At 39.1% G+C, this 22,381-nt stretch overlaps 1 protein-coding gene across 7 annotated transcripts; it reads left to right on the top strand.

The window, feature by feature from the left end:
- Positions 1-105: 105 nt before the first annotated feature.
- SIRT1 (sirtuin 1) lies at positions 106-21,974 on the top strand. Of its 7 annotated transcripts, XM_014286888.3 has the most exons (10): positions 647-1,037; positions 1,476-1,831; positions 3,219-3,335; positions 4,727-4,968; positions 6,335-6,487; positions 9,075-9,222; positions 12,454-12,533; positions 16,824-17,010; positions 18,381-18,941; positions 19,885-21,974. In XM_014286888.3, exons 4-10 carry the CDS (start codon positions 4,756-4,758, stop codon positions 20,205-20,207), a joined length of 1,665 nt encoding a protein of 554 aa, XP_014142363.1. In that variant the 5' UTR covers positions 647-1,037; positions 1,476-1,831; positions 3,219-3,335; positions 4,727-4,755; the 3' UTR covers positions 20,208-21,974. The 7 variants fall into 7 exon arrangements, with proteins under 7 accessions (XP_055575664.1, XP_055575665.1, XP_014142363.1 ...); XM_055719689.1 differs by lacking the exons at positions 647-1,037; positions 1,476-1,831 and adding an exon at positions 106-618; XM_055719690.1 differs by lacking the exons at positions 647-1,037; positions 1,476-1,831; positions 19,885-21,974 and adding exons at positions 106-618; positions 19,259-19,871.
- Positions 21,975-22,381: the final 407 nt, after the last annotated feature.

Raw genomic sequence — 22,381 nt, 5'->3', positions numbered from 1 at the left:
TTGTTGTTGTTGCGGCCTCCGCGGGGCGGGTGCCCGCGTGGGCGGTGGCGCGGTCACGTGCCGTGTTTAAATCGCTCCCTGGGGGAGGGGGAGGGGGCCGCGGCGGAGGCGCTGCTGCGCGCTGCGCCGGGCGGGAGGGGGGCGGCGGTTGCTACTCCAAGATGGCGGATGAGGAGACTCCGCTCCTCCGCCCGCGCGACGGCGGCCTCGGCGGCGCGGCCGAGGGCCCCGAGCCCGCTCCGAAGCGCCAGCGCCTGGACTCGGAAGACGGCGGCGGCGGGCGGGACGCGGGGCCCGCCCAACGCCCGGACCGGGGCGCGGGGCCGCCGCTCGCCACCGCGGCGGAGCCGCCGTGCGAGCCGTGCGAGGGGGCGGCCGCGGCCGGCGATGGCGGCGGCCGGGCGGCGGAGGAGAACGAAGAGGTGGCGGCGGCCTGGAGCGGCGCGGACAATAGGGCCGGGCTGCGGGGCCTGCCCCGGGCGGAGCCGCAGCCGCGGCAGCGGGGCCGGGGGGAGGGGGCGGAGGCGGCGCCCGGCGAAGACGCGGCGGAGGCGGCCATTGGCTGCAGGCGGGCGCAGTGTTCAAACGGGGCGGCGGAGGCGCCGGCCCTGCATCCCGGTGAGGACCCCCCCCCTCCCCTCCCCCGCGCGGCCCGGCGGGACAGGCACCCGTGGCTGGGGGTGGCGGGCGCTCGGGGCCGGCTCCCCCCGCGGGCGCGGCGCCGCGGCAGCCGCCCGGAGGGCCCTGTGCCTGCCGCCGCCCGGGGCCGGCGCCGGGTGCGGGGACACAGCGCCGCGGCGAGCGGGTGCTCCGTGCGGGGGCGGCCGCCGCCCGGCTGAGCCGCACGCTGGATGCGAGCGGGGCGGGGGCTGCCGCTGCCGCCGGCTGACCCTGGCCGGGCCCGGTGCCGGTGGGCCCCTGTCAGAGCCCGTTGCCTTTTGCGGCGGTCTTCGCAGGAGGAGATCGGCTCGGTTCTCGCTTCTGAAAGCACTCATTTTGCTGTGTCGCTGGCAACAAGTTATTAAAAACGGAAAATCGTAAGCCCCGATTCCTTTTTGCAATTTCTGCCCGGGTAATTATTTGACTTATCTTTCTTGGAAACTTGCACAGGAGCAGCAGTCCTGAACAGTTCTTTAAAAAACTTCAAGTTACAGCCTTGTTTAAGATTTCAGCGACTGCAGCGCATAACGAAACCAGAATCTTCTAAAAAGTTTCTTTGCAGGTCGTGTTTGAAGCATACTGTTTGGGCAGTGCCGATGTGAAAACACCTTGCATTGCATTATTGAAGCAGATAGCTTTTGAGGGGTTGTTTTTTGGGTTTGGTTGGGTTTGTTCAGGTTTTTTTTTCATCTTCGGTTTTAAGGTAGTGCTTTGAAGAGACTTCTTAAAAGGTATAAGATACTGCATTCTGCCAGCAAGGGCTTTGCATTTTATCCCGGAATACAGTTAAAGATATTTTACCTTTAACTCCATAGCAAAACACGACAAAAAACTTCTGCCTGTGCAAAACCAATTCCGAAAGGGAACAGAGCAGTGTGATAAGCCTGGAACAGCCTCTGTGTTTACAAACGTCATTGGAACCGCAGTCAAGCTAATGATACCTTAATCAGTGCCTTGTTTGAAGCCTTTTTCCTCAAGTTACTCAGGTCCTCAGGCATGTTTTGTTGCGGATTGCTTAGTTCTGGCAAGCATTCCCTTCAGTCCTTTGAGGAATCAAATGAATACCCAGGGAGTGTTACAGTTTAAACTGTTCCTTTAGCCTGCTTCGATCTGTCACAGTGTTTTTCAAATACAAGACAGCGTGACCTGTATGTGATGAGACTCTAATAATGTAAGCTTTCATTCTTTATACAGTAGACATGTCATTGTAGTAAAACTTGCAGTTCACGCTTACTGATGTGTACTAATCAACTTTTTTCTTCATAATGCTTTTTGCATAATATATTCACTGATTTAATGCATACTGAGATGGAAGTGAAATGCTGTACATACACAGGTTAATAATAAGAAATAGAGATGTCAGTGAGCACCTGTAGTCTCAGAAGAACAAGGCAGCGAGTACATAAAGCAAATACCTGTCCTCTACCTCTTTCCATTCTGTTTGGAATAAAGTATTTATGCCAGTAGGAAAGAACAGGACAGCACAGTCTCTAAATAAAATATGATGGTGTTTTGTGGTGTTTTTTTATTTAAGAGTAAAGTGAAGTAACCACGCTAAAATATTTTAGGGGTCTATTCAAACGGAAATTGAAAACTATTACAGTGATTCTTTGCTTCAGAGAGAATGACTGAAACTTGTTCTCCTTTGTTCATAGTCTTAAATTTTCAATAAATTAAGCTGCAGTTATTGTGGCTATTTCTAATAAGGCCAATAAAAAAAGTTTAGTAGTCTAAATTCTAATAAGCTGCTTGGGTTAAAATTTAGATTTCCCCTTAAACATTAGCTTAGTAATGCATGCTGTACGATAGGTATCTCATTCTTCTTTGGACTCCATCTAGATACATGATGAAGTTGGATTGAGTTACTCTGGCTTAAGGCCATGAGCTGAGCTGAGGTAACTGCAGTACTCCAAGCCAAACCCAGCTGCAGGGTAAAAGGATGAGATAAACTTAGTGAAGGTGATTCAAGGTAGCATATTTTCTGTCATAACTAAAATATCAAAGTGTGTATGTGGTTACCCATCGCAGCTCAGCTGCAAGATAACAGCTTAACAAAATTCTGTAACTTTGTTGTATTCAAATGTGTATCTGTGGGTTTCTTTTAAAATACTGTGCTCTTAAAACCTAGTCAAAGATTAGGCTATAAATGGTGACACACATTTTATCCTGTTTCTCAGTTAACTGAATGAAGGGAGAATTGTAAGAGAAAGGGATTTTTAATTGTACTTTTAAAGCATTTGGAGAGATACATATATTAAGTTACAAAATTCTTAAAGCCCAACACTTGACAGAATGAAAATTTCCCTAAGGTCAACATCCAGCCCACTGTGAAGCCCAGTATTAAGATAGCAAATCCTTCAGTAAACTACTGAAGGCTTGAAAGCTATCTGTAAACTCAAAAAAAAAATAGACATTTTGTGTGTCTAATAACAAAGCTGCCTATTTGTAATTCATTGCAATGAAATTTGAAAGCATACAATTTTAGGTTTGTGATATGTTTAAATATATATGTGTCATTTGGCTCAAGCATAACCCATCATTGTTGTCCTGTCTTGCAGATAACTTCCTTTTTAGTGATGAAATCATAGCCAATGGTTTTCACTCCTGTGATAGTGACGAAGATGACAGAGCCTCACATGCAAGTTCTAGTGATTGGACTCCGAGACCACGTATAGGTAGAATCCTGTCTAATGTTCTTAGATGCTGTTTGCCTTTGAATAGTTACTTAATTCTTCCTAGTCTTCAAATGATTTCTTCTATAGCAAAAAAATTTGTCAGTTACTGCTGTTGAGCAGCTTAGAGTTGTTAACTGTATTCTGTGTGCTATTTAAGGAGTTTTAAGATTAACCTCTTTAAACTTGGTTTGTTATGATTAAAAAATTGTCAATGTCTCTTTTTGTGTAGGAATCCTGTCACGATCCATCTTAAAAGCATACACACAGACTCACTGAATTGAACAGATTTATGGCATATTTCTGGCCTGTTTACTTGGTACTAATTCCTTAAGGAACAAGAAGATGATTCTTGTATTTTAGCCAACCCTTAGGGCTCACTGTCCTAAGTGTTAACATCAGTTTGGGAATTATTAGTCTGCATATATATTGCATATTAGCAGTTAGGAACGCAGTAGAAAGCTCTTGCCTCACACAGGGACAAGATAACTTCTAAGGTCACCGGTGATTTGTGTGGGACAGTGGCTTCCAGGGTACAGAGGGGTTGGGGCTTTTTTGCCTTACACAGGCATGATAATATTACAGCATTCATTTTGCCAGTATTGATAAAAATAGCAGCAAGAAAACACATTATGATAACACAACATTCCACTCAAAATCTGCCAATATGTTGTCTTTGCTGATCCCTTATTACAGGATCACTCTTGGTACCTTTTCAGTAGATATGTTTAACAAACAGTTTTCTTTATATGTATTGTAACTGGCCTTAGTGATAGCTATTTGGGCCCTATTAGTCAGTTTAACTTCTTAAGATTTACTTATTTTTCCTCTGCTGCTCTAATCTCAAGTCTTTCTGGAAGGATTGATTTGAATCTGAAATTGTTAGTGTTAGATGACTAAAAGGACAACAACAATCCATGGACTAGTGGGCCCTATGTGTCTCTTTAGAGTGGTGTTTTTGATATGACTAGAAAGTATATGTATTATTTGTTGTCTCTTCAACTTACTACTGTAAATACCTTACAAAATGTTGGAAAAATACAATTGAAGCCATGAAATGGACGTACATTGTGAAAATCTTGTTGCTAAATAAGTGCACTTCTAAGACACATTGAGTTTGCAATGAGCTGGGATTTCTACCTTGACTCACTTGCTATGACATCCTCCATGAGTTAACATAAAATAGTAATAAATAAGTAAAAACCCTCGCTATACTATCACCTCAGAATTTAGACCAAAACATACACGGGTTTTGATGAATGAAGCACTAAATTGGATTAATAAAATTGTTGTAGTCTGCTGTAGCAAGCATTACTAAATGGGACAACGATCATAATAATCTGAAATACTTGACTCAATTTTTTTATTTTTAATTTTTTTTTAAATTTTCTTAGGTCCCTACGCTTTTGTGCAGCAGCATCTCATGTTAGGTACAGACCCACGGACAATTCTGAAAGACCTGCTACCAGAAACAATCCCTCCACCTGAACTGGATGATATGACACTGTGGCAAATCGTTATAAACATTCTTTCAGAACCACCAAAAAGAAAAAAACGAAAAGATATTAATACTATTGATGATGCTGTGAAACTTTTACAAGAATGCAAAAAAATAATGGTCTTGACTGGAGCTGGGGTATGTATTGCTGCAATGACAGTGAGAGAATTATGTAGACTGTTAAGTATTTCCCAGTGCTTTACAGCGTGCAGGTGATGTGACCCTCACAATGTTGTAATCAAATAGATGTGCTAGATGGGAAGAGGAAGCACAGCTATCCACTAGAATGATGCACACTGCAGGATTGAAGCTTAAGCTGGAAATCTCAAGATCTCTCTTCTTATAAGAAAACATTCTTAAAACATTTAAACTTTTAAAACAGCTGCTTCCATGCAAAATAGTTATGGAATAAGATCACATCTACCTGTTCCAGAACATTTTCTATCCTAGTCATTTTTTCATTTGAAGCAGAAGTTATGATTTTTTAAACAAAATGTCAACGGATCTCTTAAAATACCTGATGGAGCTACAGGAACTAGAATAATAGGACTCAAAGTAAAAAAAAAATAAAAAGTTTCTGTGTGTGAGGATTGTAAGAAGAGTATGATTAGGTTTCAGTAGACTGAATATTACTTTTAACATGTGCTGCTCTATGATGGTAATAAGATTACTCACTGTTTTACTAAAGAAGATTTTTAAACTGTTGTACATTTGCAGCTTTATACCCATGTACCAGAATATGATAGAAAAGTCGATCATTTTTTGCTTCTGTTGTTCATACACAGAGGGTAGGACACCATTCAGAAAAGATAAGTAATTCAAATCAGCTTGTTAGAAAAGTTCTACTACTTCTGTTACCCAGTCTTGCTCTTTCTATAATTGCCATCATACACATTTTTCCCCTCCTCTTCCCATAGTGTTTTGGGGTAGTCTGAGGCAATAAATTTTAGTCTTTATTGACTACTACAATGCTGTGATAAACAATGTTTATTTATCAAAAGGGGGTTATTCAGAAAAAGTAAGCCTTAGAAGTTACTGTGTTAGCATGTAAAAAAAAAAACCAAACCAAAAAATCGGCCACTTTGTCCAAGCCTAAGTTGGCAGATCCATGAACACTTACTAATCAAATTTAATGCAATTTTAAATTTTTGTTCACTTCTTATAGAACTTCCAGTAGTAAAAGTAAATTCTGGTGTCCTGTTACTAACTCTACAGGTTGTACCAAAGGGGTTTTTTTTGTCCAGTTGTCAAACGTTGTTTCTGTGCTGTCTCTCCTGCTTGTGATTTGGGAATTGTTGTATTGGTCAAAAAAAAAAAAAAAAGGGGGAAAAAATGAAATGAAAAGAAAAATAAATACAGAGAACCCAGCCTGGTTTTGTTCTTAACGTCTCTGAGCACGGAGCATACAGAAATGTGGTTTCCCAAATAGGTTGTATCATAGCAACTCTTTATAGCCGAATATGTGGTAGTTTTGCTTATTTCAGATTGCAAAAATATATTTCAGGTGTCTGTGTCATGTGGAATACCTGACTTTAGATCAAGAGATGGCATCTATGCACGCCTTGCTGTAGACTTCCCAGACCTTCCAGATCCTCAAGCAATGTTTGATATAGAATACTTCAGAAAGGATCCCAGGCCGTTTTTTAAGTTTGCAAAGGTACGGTTTTCCAGCAGTTCTTATCTTGGTCAGTAAAGACAGATAATATTAAAAAGTATAAACCAGATATAAAACTATTCTGTTAACAAAATGGTATCTCTGTCTTTTCTTATAAACAAGATAGAAAAACATGGTAATATATTGAATTTATTTTAATGACAGACCTCATGCAGTGGCATAGGAACTCTCCTTGGGCACATCTTTGCAATGTATCAACTTTATATCCTCAGTGTTACTTGCATCATTGTATGCAACCAGGTATTAGCCTTACTAGAAATATTTAGCAACAATTTTTTTTTTAGCTTATTTTTACTGTTAGCACTGTAAGTTCATTATATATTCAACCATTCTAGATGATGTCTCTAATTTCAGGAAGGATAAATAAAAACTTGTAATTATTTAATCAAACCTCAATCATCTTGGCAGCTGTTACTTTCTCTGAAAAATGACAGAGTACGAGAAACTTTTGGCCAGCACATGAGTAATGCGGAAAGCTACATTTGAATTTGATGTGCTGTGGCATGCTCTTCAATAGAATACATTCTCATTTTAGCACTGTGTTTATAGTAAAGGGGACTGAAGCAGTTTCATGCACTAATAAGTTTGTTCTTGTTTCAGGTTTTGATATAGTTATTACAAGGATCTGTACATGTTACAGAATTAAACCCTTTTTGCAGGGACTGTGTTCGCTTAAAAGGGAGAACACAGTTGTTTGAAAGATGTAGTGATACTAAACAGTTTAAAAAGCAGGGACTACATCTCCAAGACAAGAAGGAACTGTAGAAGCTGTAGACATATGTACAAACCTGCATTTAGTCTGGAATTTCCCTGGGACAAAGAACAAAACCCCAAAATATTGTAAGAATTACTACAGGATCAGTAAGGACTTGTAAAAATCAATCACTAATAGTGCTCTTTCTTCCCTTTGCATGTAATTTATACTGCTGCACTATTTATTTTACAAAGATTGGAAAAGAAAAATCAATGCATTCTTCAGCTGCTTGGGGTTCTCTGAAAGCCTCCTATCCTCAGTTGTGTATACTCAGTTACTTGCTTTTTTAATATTAAAAAAAAAAGCCCCCAAAACCTTACAGCAAACAAACAAACCCAAAACTTACTTGAAGCCTGTTATACATAGTTTTTACCCAAATAGACCAAATCCAATTTGGCTTATACTTTCTTACTAAAATAATTTCTCCTTCTCCTTTTCTGTCCGTCAGCTCAGTTAAGAATATTGATTTCTTATTCCATGAAGTCTTAAGTTCCTTTAATTCTAGGGGCAAAGAAATGGCTGTATAAATTTGCAGAGCTCAGTGGCAGACCATGTCTTACTTCTTCAGACCAGGATATAAAAGCGGTTAGGACTATATGAATATCTGATTATAATTATAATAGTCTAGTCATAACCCAGTTAATAGCACTATTAGCAATCACTGCTCATTTTGCTGCAGTTTAACTCCAGAGACTCACGTAGCTTCAGAATTAGAAGTAACTTGAAATATTTTGGGGGAAAACCAAATGCTTTCATTTTAATAGTTGGGCTATACAGAGCTGAAGGCAGAGCCTTTACAAATATTAATTTAATAGTTCACTGTTGAGCTAGAACTTTTGGTTCAGCTTTGGCCAGTGTTAAAAGGCCAGTTGACTGTTCAGTGGTGAAAGTGACTGGAGAGCAGAGGGTCTGGAATTAAAGTGCCTCCCCTAAATGAGTGCTCCTGACCAAGAGCGATAGTGCTGCTGCTGCTGTTGTCCTCCTTGTTGCACAGCAACCAGAGGTACCACCCAGGTGGTCAGCTCAAGAAAGAGGCCTCTAGTGTGACGCTTTCAGCTGGGTGCCCACATTTATTTTTTCCTTTTGACAGGCTCCTTGTTCATTCACTGTGAGCAAACATGAAAACATTCTACAAAAGTGTCTACATTATTTCCTGTATGCTCTTTAGATACACCTACCTCTTCTACCTTGATTTAATGAAAGGGCTAAGAATCTGTCAGGCATAGCAGAACTGTTCTGCTAAGCCATATGGTTTGAACTTGATGACTATTGCTAAGTGGCTAAATTGGCAAAGCTGGTCTGAATACGACCGATCTTCCCCTTTATATCCAATGCCTTTCTGCTTTCTGGGCTTTCATCCTCTAGGAACAGCTGCTGATAATGCTGAGGAGTAAAAACTGCTTACACCAAACCAGAAGACCAGAATTAAAATTCCTCATGACATATTTGTGAGACTGCAGTTAAACCATGTATGTTTCTAATAACAAATATTGAGGTTACTTGACATATACAAAGGGGGAAAAAAAAAAAGCTTTCCTATTTCACCATTCCCAAACCCCCAAAAATATCTAAATCTTGCTTTTATGTTGTGTGAAGAGCAAAACATCAACCTGCATGGAGCAATTCATCCTGACATGATTAGAAGCTCAGCTGTTGAAGGAAGAGTTGGATCTGGGAGAAATGGCAAAATGCAAAGGATTCCCAGAAAACATTAACTGCTGACATAATCATTATTGATAATATTTAGGGTTTTGTGAATTGCTGCAGTTGGAATAAAGACATTTACACTTTCTAATGTACTTCTGGATTCCCTAGGAAATCTATCCAGGACAATTCCAGCCGTCTCTTTGTCACAAGTTCATAGCTTTGATGGATAAAGAAGGAAAACTACTTCGCAACTATACTCAAAACATAGACACATTGGAACAGGTTGCAGGAATCCAAAGGATAATACAGTGTCATGGTTAGTGGTTTTAGTTTCACTTATTTTATATATAGGAATGATTTTTACTGGTGCATGTGACAAGGTAATAATTAGAATTAAATTATTTTTTCTAAAATTGGTATCTCTTGGCAACAAATATTCTGCTTTTAAAATGTTGATTTTTTTTTAAGTAGCTGAAGTATTTAAATCAGAAGTTCAAGTGGAAATACTTCTTTCAGAAATTGTTAAACAGTGGTCTTTGTGTATCAGTGAAGATCCACACCCTGTCTGCACAAGCTTAGACCTTAACTTTTAAAATGTATTTGGTGTTTCTTTATGTATGAGAACATAGTGTGGAAATCCGTCTTTTCATAGGTCCCTCTTGCTGTCTGTCAATTAAATGGAGTTTGGCTGTTACCTCATTCTTTATTTAGGTTATATTCCATTGAAATCTTAAAACATCCTGACACTTCAGTGAATTTACCTCATGAATAAAATACTGTGGATTAATCACCAGTTCAGCTGAACTGAAGATCATCCTGTTACACCTTCCCCGTCATACACATTCTGTAATGATGATACCAAATTAAGTGGAATCTCTTAATTAGTTGCTTGATATGCTTTCCATTTCTAAGGACTTGCAAATATCAAGTTAAAAGTCCAAGGATTCATTTTTAAGGAAAGGATATAGAAAATTAGTTCTTCAAGTGCACGTTTGGATCATTTAGTAGACTTCTGACAAATAAATTGTTTAAAAGCAGCATTAGCATGTTTGTAAGACCTTTCTTATCTAATTCCACCTTTTCCAGGGACCAAACCCACTTGGTTTCCTTATCTGCAAAGCCTAGCTCAGCATCAGATTCGCCAGTTTTCTTTTTTCAGACAGAGTAAACACAGTGCTCTGTCATGGTGACCATACAGCATGCAGTAGAATCCTACCTGTCAAATAATCCAGATCTGGTGCTAGTTTCTGTTTGTGCTCAGTGTGTCATGCATTTTCCTTTGGTTGTCATTCTGTATGAGGTATTTATCATGAACTTCTTACATGGTTGTGGTTTTGCACATCACGTCACACTCTAGCTTCCATTTTTTCAGTTGCACACCTACAGTATTAGATTTCAGACCATCTTCAGTGTACGTTCTTTATAAGTGGATTTTAAATTAAAAAGATTCTTTAAAAACATGCTATGAACTCTGAGATTTTGAGGCCTCCAGACATTAGTGAAGTTTTGAGCACATCGAGCTTTATCTGACATACAGTTATGTTGCTCTTCAACAAACGCTAGTTGACTAATGGTAAAAGAGAAACTGAAACCATTATGTAAGGGTGCATACTGCTATGTTCTGTCATTTTTGTCTAGCTGCGGCAATGGCACGTTTATGTGTGCCAAATGACAAGGAACCTTCTCATGATTTGGGAAGTCCATATATGAACCTTTGAACATATTTCACACTGCAGACTTACAGTAAAGTGGCTATTGTGAAAACCACTGTATCTTAGATGCATTTTCTGAATTTAAAATGGCTATTACAGTCGACCAGCATGTCTGGAATTAGATCCTTTTTCTTGCCATTGCTGTAGAAGAATGATCAGAGGTGGTGGCCTGCTGGCTACACATGACTCGTGCATGGAGCAGCATAACTTCTTAATCAACTACTGACGGTGAAAAATGAGAACTCAAGTACTAGAGTTGCAAGTAGGTAGCACCAAATGCCTCAGACAGTGTTAAGTCTGCTAGCCTGACAGACACAGCCCTAGCATACTGTATAAAGGCCTCAATTATTACTATAAACAAGTTACAATGAGCAAATAACTGTCATACTTCCTGTAGTTTTTGGAGTCCCTCGAGTTCTGGCAGCTGCAGTGCTGAGCAAGCGTTTCAGAAGCTGTGCACTTTCCACGCCAGCAGCGATCAGGCAAGCTGAACTGCCAGTTGTTCATAAACAATCTGCTCCAAGTTTTTCTGTGCTTTCACTCTTTTTTTCTTACCCAGATACAATATCCCCAAAGCATATTTTGATGATGTACTTAGCCCCAGAATCCCTTCATTTAGCAGTGTAAGTGTTGGTTGACTGCTGTGCATAGGTTATGAGCAGAAAACATCTTTGGTTTGGGTGGCTTAAAATAATGCTCCGAATAAAGTTTTGGTACCAGAGGTTTTTAACTGTTCTTCTGCAATGCTTTCAACACCTTAATGGTTACCTTTCTAAAAGTTTCCTTTTGAAGAGAGGCTTTTATACCCCCTTGTACATTGCTCAGTCACAGGGCTTGCTTACTTACAGGTGCTTTCGTATCACCATTAGAAATTAGATAGCTCCAGACTTTTACTGTATGAGTGACATATTCTAGCGCAGGGTCAAAGATCCCCGTTTTTTAATTTTCTTTTTTTACTCCTTGTTTCATGGTTAGGAGAAAGTCTGTCAATTTTTCCGTTTCATTCTTCAGCATTCTGTCAACTTCTAGCATTTTTCCTTCTGCAGATAAAAGGCCTTGTAGACTTCTCTCTCCTGGACAGATGCACACATAAAAGGCCACTCTGGTTTGCCACAGTGATTTCATACTCTATATTTTCATGTGTGTGTTAGCCACCCAATGCTTTCCCTTTAGACAGAGACAGACATGAATGCGCTACCACTTGGGCATCACCCTCAGTGGCTTCAGGAACAGGCCAGTTAGAGCTACCAAGTAGATGGATGGAGCAACAAACTTACAGTCTTGCCAAATAATTAACACAGTAGCTAAGCTGGATACCAGATTCAGAGCAGTATTTCAATTTTAACAATATAGCTGTAGCTTCTCACTTCTGCTGAAAGGAACAGTACTCCTATTCAGTTGCCTACAGTCGAGTCTTTACTAATGCATTTTCTTAGTTATTTTGCCCTACAGATTCTTGATTTCATGTGGGTTCTTTTTCAGCTGATGCTGTTTGCAGAGCTGTCGGCACTACTGTTAGTTGCGTAAAGAGAAAAGGGAAAGTTCTGTTTTCCCCTTGCAGTATATGCTTGTACAGGTTGGGGGAATGAGAGGACACAATATAATCTCTGTTGACATGCATGTGGTATATCACTACTCCTAAACCAAGATTTCTGTTAACATCTGGAACTACTTGTAGTACTACAAGTATCTCCTCCTAATTTTCCATTACTTTTTAATGACTGATTTTTATAGCACTGCAGCATAACAGCCTTTGTGTCAAAATAGCTTGCACAAAAAACCAAATCTGAATGACTGAAAATCCTTATTTCAACTGTACGGGTTTTTCCCCTCAGGTTCCTTTGCAACAGCTTCCTGCCTGATCTGTAAATACAAAGTTGATTGCGAAGTTGTTCGAGGAGATATTTTCAACCAGGTAAAAATTTTACTTTAACTCACTGCAGCTTTCTAATAAGTAATTCTCTCCAAAAAACCCCACAAAAAAACAAAAGAACAAAACAAAACACAACCCCACCCAACAAACTGAAAACCACAAAACACCAAACCCAAAACACCACACTTGGATTGCTTAAAGGATCTGCTTTTAAAAGGCTACGTTATCTTTGCATGTATTTCATAAAAGTGCCTATCTGCATTTTAGCATTTCCTCTAACACTTGAAAGTATACTCAGATGCTGTACTGCAAAAATTAGGTAATGGGAAGAAGCAGAACAAAACCATGAGTCCATTTTTAATGGCATCTCCGAGAAAAGTAGAGGTTAAAATGGTAAATAGCAGGTTGGATTTATACCTGTTTTATGTTAATCTCAACTCACAGTCACACTGAGAAAGCATTCTTATCTGTTTATAACATTGGTTGCTCTTTGAGCACCTACCTATGTTAAAAATATGTTTAAACAGTAGGTGATGCAAGGAGAAATTGCCAGCAGCCTCTGAGCAATGAAGAGGATCAAATGAAATGTCGAAGGTTGCTTTCTAGGAGTTCTGAACTACTCCATATTGTGAACTGCACACATCTGGGTGTGACGTGCCCCAGGGCCGAGGCAGGAATTAGTTCTGCTCTGGAAGAATGAACCTTTGGCTTGGAGAAACCCTCTTTGCTCTTCTTCCCCTTCTTTTGAAGGAACAGAAATAATGATTCTTTGGTCAAAGAGATCTTGTTCATACAAATGGAAAGGGACTCTCTTTTCTGCAGGCTCATGTTTTTTTGATAAATGCTTAGGTCCACAGTTGCAACTTTAGATGAGAAACATGGAAGCAATGTAAGTCCTTCAGGTATTACATTTGAAATGGAACCTGATGAAAGCCCTTTCAGAAGAGATGTTTGAGTTAAAGCTTTAAGAAATGTCAATCTCATAAGCCTGAAGCTTTGTAACACTGGAATATTGAATGTGAAATCTGGTTTATTTTGCTGTTAAGAATATTATTTTTGAGAATTTTTTATCTTACAGATGTTTGCTGTTCCTTTACCATCAAAGCCAGCTGATTGGAGTTTAAGATTTTTTCCTTCTAAACAGCCTTCCTAAGCATGTTGTAATTTTCTGTTTTGATTTTTAATGGTGAGGTCTCCGCTTCCCAACAACACTTTAGTCATTGTATGCTCATGTGCTGAACCAAACTTCTGCCCTGATGGCCCATACCTGCTGGTGGTCAGTAATGGAAGCATGGGGAAGTGGAGAGCAGAAGACTGTAGCAAAACTTTTGCATAATGAGAAAAAAAAGAGTTCTTACTTCTGAGATAGGACTGAAGGAGCTTTTTACACTCAGTCTCTTAGCCTTAATCTTACAGTACTGTTACCAGGTATATCTTTCCAGGGCAGGCCCTAGCTGTAATACTGAATTATTTTCATAATGCAAAATAAATGTGGTTATTGCCAAGTATAATTTCACACAAGAAGAAATGGAGCTATTGAAAGAAAACATACCCTTCTTCCTTTATGCCTAAAAAAAATTGTTCTATTTGCCATCGTTATCTTTATTCCATAGCCTGCATTTCCCAAACCAGTACTATGCAGTTTCTTTTCCTGTTGCCTCTCTAGAATATAGAATTTGGTTCTTTTGATATCTATCAAAAGAAACTTTTTCTGTACTTATGAAACAAAACACTGTCCATTTCAACAGCTTTGTTCTCTTAACAAGTCCTCCTTCAGAAAAATGGTTTTGGCACCTGGGTCCTAATAGGTAGTCCAGTTTCTGGTCTCTGCAGTCCTACACTGCTTGAAAGTTCAGTTATACAAGGCTCCAGGTCCTTAGGTTTCCCTAAAAATACTACCTTTCTTTTGCTCTGGTCCTTTCCCTGATGGTCATAAGTGCTTCACAAGGAAGTGAGTCTAGCTAGCATCTTTCTGCCAGGATTTCCTTTCAGCATATTATGGACTGAGAATTGTTTGAGGTCATCTGTTTAGAAAACTACAAATTTCTTGTTGCTGCTCCATTGTTTTGCCACTTCCAAGATAACTTGCTAGGTCCCTGTGTAGCATGATTCTTTGTCTTGGTTGCTGTATACAAGCATCCTGCTGGATGAGAAGCAGTAGCTATACATCACACATAGAACTTCCGAGTAAAACAATTGTCAGTCGCTTCCAAAAGTATCACTTTTACTTTGCTTTTGACTATTTTAGTCAGTTTCAAGAAATAGTGAAAGGGTCTCACATTTAGGAAGAAAAGGCCCAAGAAATGGAAAATGCACACCAGTTCTTGGATATTATTAAGCCTACGTAGTCTTTACTAATCTTGTTTTTGATGTACAGATAACATCAATAGTCAATGAGAAATTCCATTTCTCTTTCATTAGACAAATACATCACCAGAGGTGGTGGTGGGATTTTGGGGAAATGCTCCTTCTGGAGGGAAACAGGACCCTAGGCAATTGAGTGGCCAGTTATCTAGCTTTAACTTCTTGGTATCAATGTCAGCTCTTGGAATAGATCTTCCCCTTTACTGAAAACCTTCCTGAGAATTAGCAGAGAAGCTGGTGAGTAGTGTAGTGTTGAATGAACCCATTTCTGGGCCCATTACAGGGACTCAAGTGATTTGGATAGGGACATCAGTTCCTTTACTATGATCCACTAAGTCACAAATCATTGGACTTCCTGGGAGAAATTATAGAAATGGAGTTTATACTACTTGGTCTTTTTAAATTTAAAGTTAGAGGTTGTCTTCATTTTATCTTCCTCCTAATACAAAGCAAATTATTTTCCCTTCTTAAGCTTCCAACTGAAAGTGCAAAAGCATCACTAACATCAACAGAAGAGACAGCAGGGTAAAAATCTTCAGAAAAGTTTAAGCTGTTTGTGCATTATGAGCTGTCTTTCTGATACATAAGGATCCAAGGGAAAAGTTCAAGATTCATTCCACCCATCTGCTCCTTTTTCAGGAATTCTTTAGTTGTTTTCCCTTGGGCACTAGCACATGGTGAAGGTTTCCTCCATACCAAATCCCAATTCTTGTGCCATATTGCTGCTTATGCATCCCTCCCACAAGGTTTTCTTCAAAGGAGAATTGATTCTTTGTTTGAAGGCTTAAAGTTTTGGGAAAGGTCTTTGACACTAGAGGAAGGCCTTTTACTTGGGAAGTTTTCTCATTTGGAAAGCATTGTCTTTTGTCCTGCTGTAGGCATCCATAAACTGGTTCTTTGATTTAAACCTTCTAAGTTCTGTATTATTTTTTCTGCATATGTTCTCCGTACAAAAGGGAGTTGTTGGCATTTAAATGTCACTTTTCATATATTTTCCTGTTACAGTAGCTAATACACATCCCTTTACACCTTCACATAGCACTAATTTGCTTGTGATGACTGCTATACGACTGCAGTTATGTTTAGCTCCTTAGATTTTATTCTGGGGTATTGTATTTAACACTACGGCTAAGAAGATGTGAACTATTTGAAAGAAAAGTTGCCCAGTAGTAATTGAAGTACTGTCTGTACATAGATCAATCACCACCTTGTTTTTCTTCTCTCTGAAAAAGTCTTAAGATAGGAAAGAGTTGAAAGAGGTCCCAAAGATCAGAAAATCCTCTCTTTTCGGGAGGAAAGGAAGCATACTTCGCCACAAACATAACTCTCACCCACTTTAAGTGAGCAAGGATTCTTCTCTTTTTTTGGATGAATTGGAAAAGTTTAAAATAGAGACCAAACAAAAGTTCTTTCCTATGTTCTTGTCCTGTATGCTTTTTGGTAGCCACCTGCTACAGTTCCATGTTGCTTTTTGTGTGAAACACCATACCCTTTCAGGAGAGGAGAAAGTAGAGCAGTGAAGGTCTGCAACACACCCTTTGATTAGGAAGGATTTTATATCAGATCCTACAGTGGAAAATGACCGTGAAATCGTAAGGTTTTGCTCTGATTAAACAGAGAAAAATATATTCCTATCAAACAGGAAGTAGTTACTCACTGGTGCTGAGCATGACTTCTGGATTTTGGCTTAGTTGTCAGACAAAGACCTGTGGTATAGATCTGTGTGGTTTCTCCCTTCTGACTTAAGAGGACTCCCTCTTTATTCCTGCTGTAGTTTTATTTCGGTGTGCAGCTGCTGCAGGCTAGGGTAAGAAATGTAATATCTGAATATCCACAGAAAAATGGAATGAGGAAATATCACTGAAACTTCCTTGTCTTTTGCCAAAATAAGTTACTGTGAATTGCTAAAGTCTGAGGTTTTCAAGGGCACAGCCTTGAACTGTAGTAATAGAAACTGTTCTAACACAGGTTGTACCTAGATGTCCCAGATGTCCACCTGATGAACCGCTCGCTATCATGAAGCCAGACATAGTGTTCTTTGGAGAAAACTTACCCGAGCAGTTTCATCGCGCTATGAAGTATGACAAAAATGAAGTTGATCTCCTTATTGTGATTGGGTCTTCACTGAAAGTAAGACCAGTAGCATTGATTCCAAGTAAGTTACTATCTCTGGTAATATTTTCTTCCAAAAATTTTGGATCAAAAGAAATTCTCAGTTAAGAGCTCCAAGAAATGCTTTTGGCTCAATTCAGTGAAGAAACTAGAGTATGCATCTAGTTTTCCAAGATGAAAATTGATTATCTCTCTAAAGCTGAAATGCAAAATAGAGAAAGTAACAAATTCCAAGTGCTTTTTCTACACTCCAGGCAAATATCAAGGTAACAAAATGATAATCTGAAAAAGCTACTCCCCTAAAACTTGAATGACTTTGTTCCGAGACTCAGTTCATGCCCCTCCCTGCTTGCAGTGTGCTGTCAGACTTACTTGAAAGATTTAGAAAGGAATCATCTTTAAGAAGATAAATGTAGTGTCAAACAAATCAGATCAAGTACATCAGGTGTCCAAGTTGTAGCTTATTTTAAAGTCAGAACTAAATGATACACAGTGTGCAGTATATAATGTGTCACTATTTGGATCCTTAGCTTTTAAAAGTGATGTGGAAAAACATCTCTATTAATATATGTTATAGAAAAATGCACTTTAGGAAGGCTGAGAAAATACCGTGACAGTGATTTATTTGCCTACCAAGTGCTAGACTTACTAGTACTAAAAAATTCTCATGTGTAAGCCTAAGGAGGACATGTGCTTAGCATCTGCTCTTAACTGGGAACAGTACCGCATCTGTGACCCTCGTAGTAACATCCTCTTCACCTAGTGTTTAAGCTGATGGGAAATGCCTAAGGACTGGAAAGTTAAGATCCACTACACAAACCATTGCTCTTTCTGTGCCCTTCAACTGGATTTCGTTAGTTGGTTATCTTGAGGAATCAGTGCTGCATTACCAAACGGATGCGTTTTGGAAGCCTAAACGTCAGAGATGGGTTGAGCAACCCTGTATATAGTGTATATACAGCTTGTACCTGGAAACATTTTGACCTAATTAAGGGGGTGTCATTTACCAGCAGTAGATTCTTCATGGCACTTTGGTACATACAACGAATGCACAAAATCAACATTATTCTTCTAAGAGATTACAGTTCTAATTTTAGTAATCTTTTTCACACTTGACCAAACATTGCCGTAGTCAATATCACAAAGTGCATGTGTTTCTCAGTGATTGAGTAGAGGAACACTTTTTACTGGAAAAAAAAAGAGGGGAAAAAAGTCTAGATAGGCTACAGTAAACACAGCACCACAGACTGCTGTTAAATTTGGGATTTGCTTGTCTTCTTCCCGATCTGTCTGATTTGGTCTTGTTACAAGTGAAGGTATGAAGAGAAGTCTGAGGAATCAAGCTTTCTAAGTAGATCTCTGCTGAAATTAAAACTGAAGTGACTAGCTTTAAATTTTCTTTTCTATATATAGGTTCCATCCCCCATGAAGTGCCTCAGATCTTAATTAATAGGGAACCTTTGCCTCACCTACACTTTGACGTGGAGCTTCTTGGAGACTGTGATGTTATTATTAATGAATTATGTCAAAGGCTAGGTAGCGAATACACAAAACTTTGCTACAACTCGGTAAAACTTTCAGAAATAACAGAAAAGCCTCCACGAACGCACAAGGAGCTCGAACTGCACTCATCTGAGCTACCGCCTACCCCTTTAAACATTTCAGAAGACTCTAGTTCACCAGAAAGAATGACCCCACCAGATACTTCAGTGGTGTCTTCAGAACACCCAGCTGAATGTAAGGTAGAAGACTGTGATCCTGTGTCAGAAACTAAAGGGACCTGCACAGAGGAAAAGCTTCAGGACACACAGACGTCATCAGAAAACCCTGAAGATCCTACTAGTGAACTGATGAACTCTGAAACAATGAAGGAAAATGGATCTAACAACGGAGAAAATAAAGGAAAAAATGAAATACTGAAGAAGTGCTGGGTAAACAGATCTGCGAAAGAACAGATTAGCAAAAGGCTGGATGGTAAGTGTTAACTCATTTCAGTATTTTGCATTTTTTGGCAAAGATGTTTATTCCAGATTTAACTTTAAAGCAATAAATAAGTTATCCTTGATGGAATCAGTGGGTTTTGGTGGTTATTTTTGTTCAGACTAGTGTCCACACAACTCACAATTGTATCATTTATTTCTTTTGAAGAAGCTGATAGGAATTCTTTTTGTAATTCATAATGGCTTTTATAATCAGTTATTATATACTCACTGAAAAGATCTAAGTTTTGGAGGTTGAAGGTAGATATAAAAAAATACATGAGTTTCTAACATTTTCAAATGCATTTTCAGAAAAAATAGTTTGATCCTTAAGTGGTAAGAAGCTGGTCCACTAGGTCATGATTTGGTAAGGCAGTAGAACTAAGAGATGGAGTCATGATAGGAGCTGAAAAGCAAGTCTCACAGCTGGACCCAGGCAGATTTTGAAGGAAACTTTAGCCTTTCCAAGGAAGCCTTCCAGTATGCTGTCTCTTAACTGATGCAAGGAGCTATCACACTAGAAAATCAGTGTGGATGAAGAACCAGGTATTAAATTGCAACTTTCTAAAGCAAACACTGTTCTTAAACTTTGTCAAATACTCTGTGCAGTGGGTTCTAGTGCTGTTACAAGTAATGGAAATCTAGCTGCGAATACATGTACCAATGAAAAAAGCTGCTAAGCACTGAAGAGTTTAAATGCTTTTTTTGCGTCAGAGGGAGGGAGGAGAAGGAACACTGAGCTTTTCAGTGAAGCATTTGTTTTGTGCTTCATAATAAATACACATACATTGAAATAAATGCATTTTGAATGTAATCTGTTGGTTACGTGTCACTGTGGAAAAGACATACATGCCAGGTACCTTTTAACCAGAAGTCTGCAAGATCTTGTACGAATTATTTATTTTAGCCTTTTATTGACTTCTGAAATTCTGTTTCAGGTACTCAGTATCTATTTTTACCACCAAATCGCTATATTTTCCACGGTGCTGAGGTATACTCAGATTCTGAAGATGATATCATATCTTCTAGCTCTTGTGGGAGTAGTAGTGAAAGCGGTTCATGTCGTAGTCAGAGCTTAGATGTTGAAGATGAAAGTGAGATCGAAGAGTTTTACAATGGCATAGAGGATGAGGATGCTCCTGAAAGGGAAGAGGAACCCGGATTTGGGGAAGATGGAGTTGAACAAGACGAATCGGCAGCTGATGAGTCATCTTACACAAATGAAGCTGCAGGGACTGATCATCCAGGCAACAAGTTGTGAAGTGATCACTGACTGGTTACAGGAACTTCCCACCAGCATTAGGAGCTTTGGCATGTCAGAATGAATGTTTACGTCTGGATTTAGCGCAACAAAAACATAAGGATGTAGTGTTTATAAATAACTAAAACAGATTTTCATGCTTAGTTTTTTACCTTTTTCAATAAAATTCTATTACTGCACACTCAACACTAACTCATCTTTTTTTTTTAAGGTACTAGGAATATCTAAACAATTGTCACTATGTTCACTTTTAAGTTCATCTGTCTGATTAGGCATCCATGTATATAATACATATTTTTGCTTAATGAATTTCAGCTTATATTATTTTTAAACAGTTTTGAAAAAGCCATTGGAATGTTAACTAATATAAAGGGAACAGCTAATTTAGACCAAAGAATGGTATTTTCACACCTCTTGCTTTGTAACCGTTCGGTTTATTTAAAACCTTCTCACACTTCTGCTAAACTTTTCATTCTTGGCTAGTCCATCATTAAACACTGGCATTTTCCAAGACCTACTGTGGCAGCTAATCTTTTGCTTTAACAAGTTATCTTGTATGTTTGAGACACATTTAGATGCAAGTAGATAGTTAAATGGAAACAAGACAGCCAGCACTTGAGAAGTCCTATGGTTTTTAGGCTGATAAGAAGTGCTGTGAAAATGCTTAGGTTACTGAGTTCAATACTTCCTGTGGATATGAAGCAATGTTGATCTTGGCTCCTTAGCAATTTAATACTGGTATTTTAAACAAAATGGATCCCCCATAGTAGAAGTTTTTCATGTCGTACAAAAGTCAAACATAGTGCAGCTTGCATTAAAAACAGCATTTGATAAGTTGCCAAGACTCTTAATGTGGAAGCCAGGCTGAGTTCAGAATGCCGTTTCTACCAGCATGGGAGAAGGTGCAAAAAAAATAAGCTCTTCCTTTGTACTTAGATGCAACAAAACCAGGAGAAACTAATTCAAGTACTGAGAGCCTCTGCTTATACCGCTGCGTGGATAAAACACAGATAAATAACTTAACCTGGAAGCACGCTGTTTTGAGGTCATGTCTCAGGTTGGGAAAATAATTTTCCACCTGCTAGCTCCACCATGCATGTTAAAAGCAAAGTAGCTACCAAAATTACTGCATTGTATATTCAAGTGCTAGGCTGCCTTACAACTGAGTGTTGCAAACGTTCAAGTGCAGATTGTTTCCAAGCCTTCAGAACTATTTTGTTAAATTGCACAGTGCAGTAGTAAGTGAAACAGCATTTTTCTATAAACCACTTTTTCAACATTGGCCCAAATAAACTCTATGATGTAGATTATTCATATACTTTGCTTTAATATTTATTACATTTTGGAAGATGTATAGTAGCTGTTCTTTGAACACAAGATCCATCAGTTAATAAATATTTAAGAACAGCCTCCTGTATTCATCAGAAAATGTTGGCATGTTATCTCATTGTCCAAATTTAATACAGCTCTTACTTGGCTACACTAAAGAATGCAATATGTTTAGTTTTCACTTGCATGTCACAATGTATTAGTTTGTGCTATAGGAGATATTTTAAATTGAAATACTTTGTTTTAAATTATTTTTACAGTGAGGATTGTTTTCTGCTCTTTTATATTGTATATAGTGTCTTTTATGTAATCTACTGGCATATGTTTTGTAGAAGACTGTTTAAAATGACTGGCTATCTTCCTGCAACTTTTGAAATACAAACCCAGTGTTTTATACTCGTACACTTTGTTCTGAAGTCTATTAAAATTGTCATTTGATTTCTGGTTTCTCTTAATTTCTAGTCAGATCTTAAAGGCTTCACAAAAGAGGCCCTATGAAGTCAAGCTATACCCTAGCTACTGTAAGGCATTATATAGTAAATCGCTTTTTTCCGTCTGCCCCCTTGGGGGAAAAAAAAGCCTGACTGAAGCTACTCTGCACTGTCTCTGGTAAAATGGCCTCCTAAACCACAATGGAATGTTGTCCTTCAGAAAACCACTTTCCTCCTTTCAAACTCCACGTTAACTGTAGATGTCTTTGCCGAACAAGTGTTTATTTCTGTTGGCATTCCAGTACCCTGCAGCTCTGCCACCTTTTCTCGACCCATCCCAAAGCTTCCTTGGTGCTTGGCACTTGTTGCTTCTGCCCCAACCCTGAACAGCTGTGTCCAGGAGAAGCTCTCTGT

This window comes from Falco cherrug, chromosome 9, assembly GCF_023634085.1.
Source record: "Falco cherrug isolate bFalChe1 chromosome 9, bFalChe1.pri, whole genome shotgun sequence".
NCBI lineage: Eukaryota > Metazoa > Chordata > Aves > Falconiformes > Falconidae > Falco > Falco cherrug.
This window is presented reverse-complemented; position numbering and strand designations above follow the sequence as displayed.

Coding starts and splice junctions, on each gene's coding strand:
- SIRT1 (XM_055719689.1), top strand. CDS start 162: ATGGCGGATGAGGAGACTCCGCTCCTCCGCCCGCGCGACGGCGGCCTC. Junction 4,969..6,334: donor TGGTCTTGACTGGAGCTGGG/GTATGTATTGCT, acceptor AATATATTTCAG/GTGTCTGTGTCATGTGGAAT. Junction 6,488..9,074: donor CGTTTTTTAAGTTTGCAAAG/GTACGGTTTTCC, acceptor TGGATTCCCTAG/GAAATCTATCCAGGACAATT.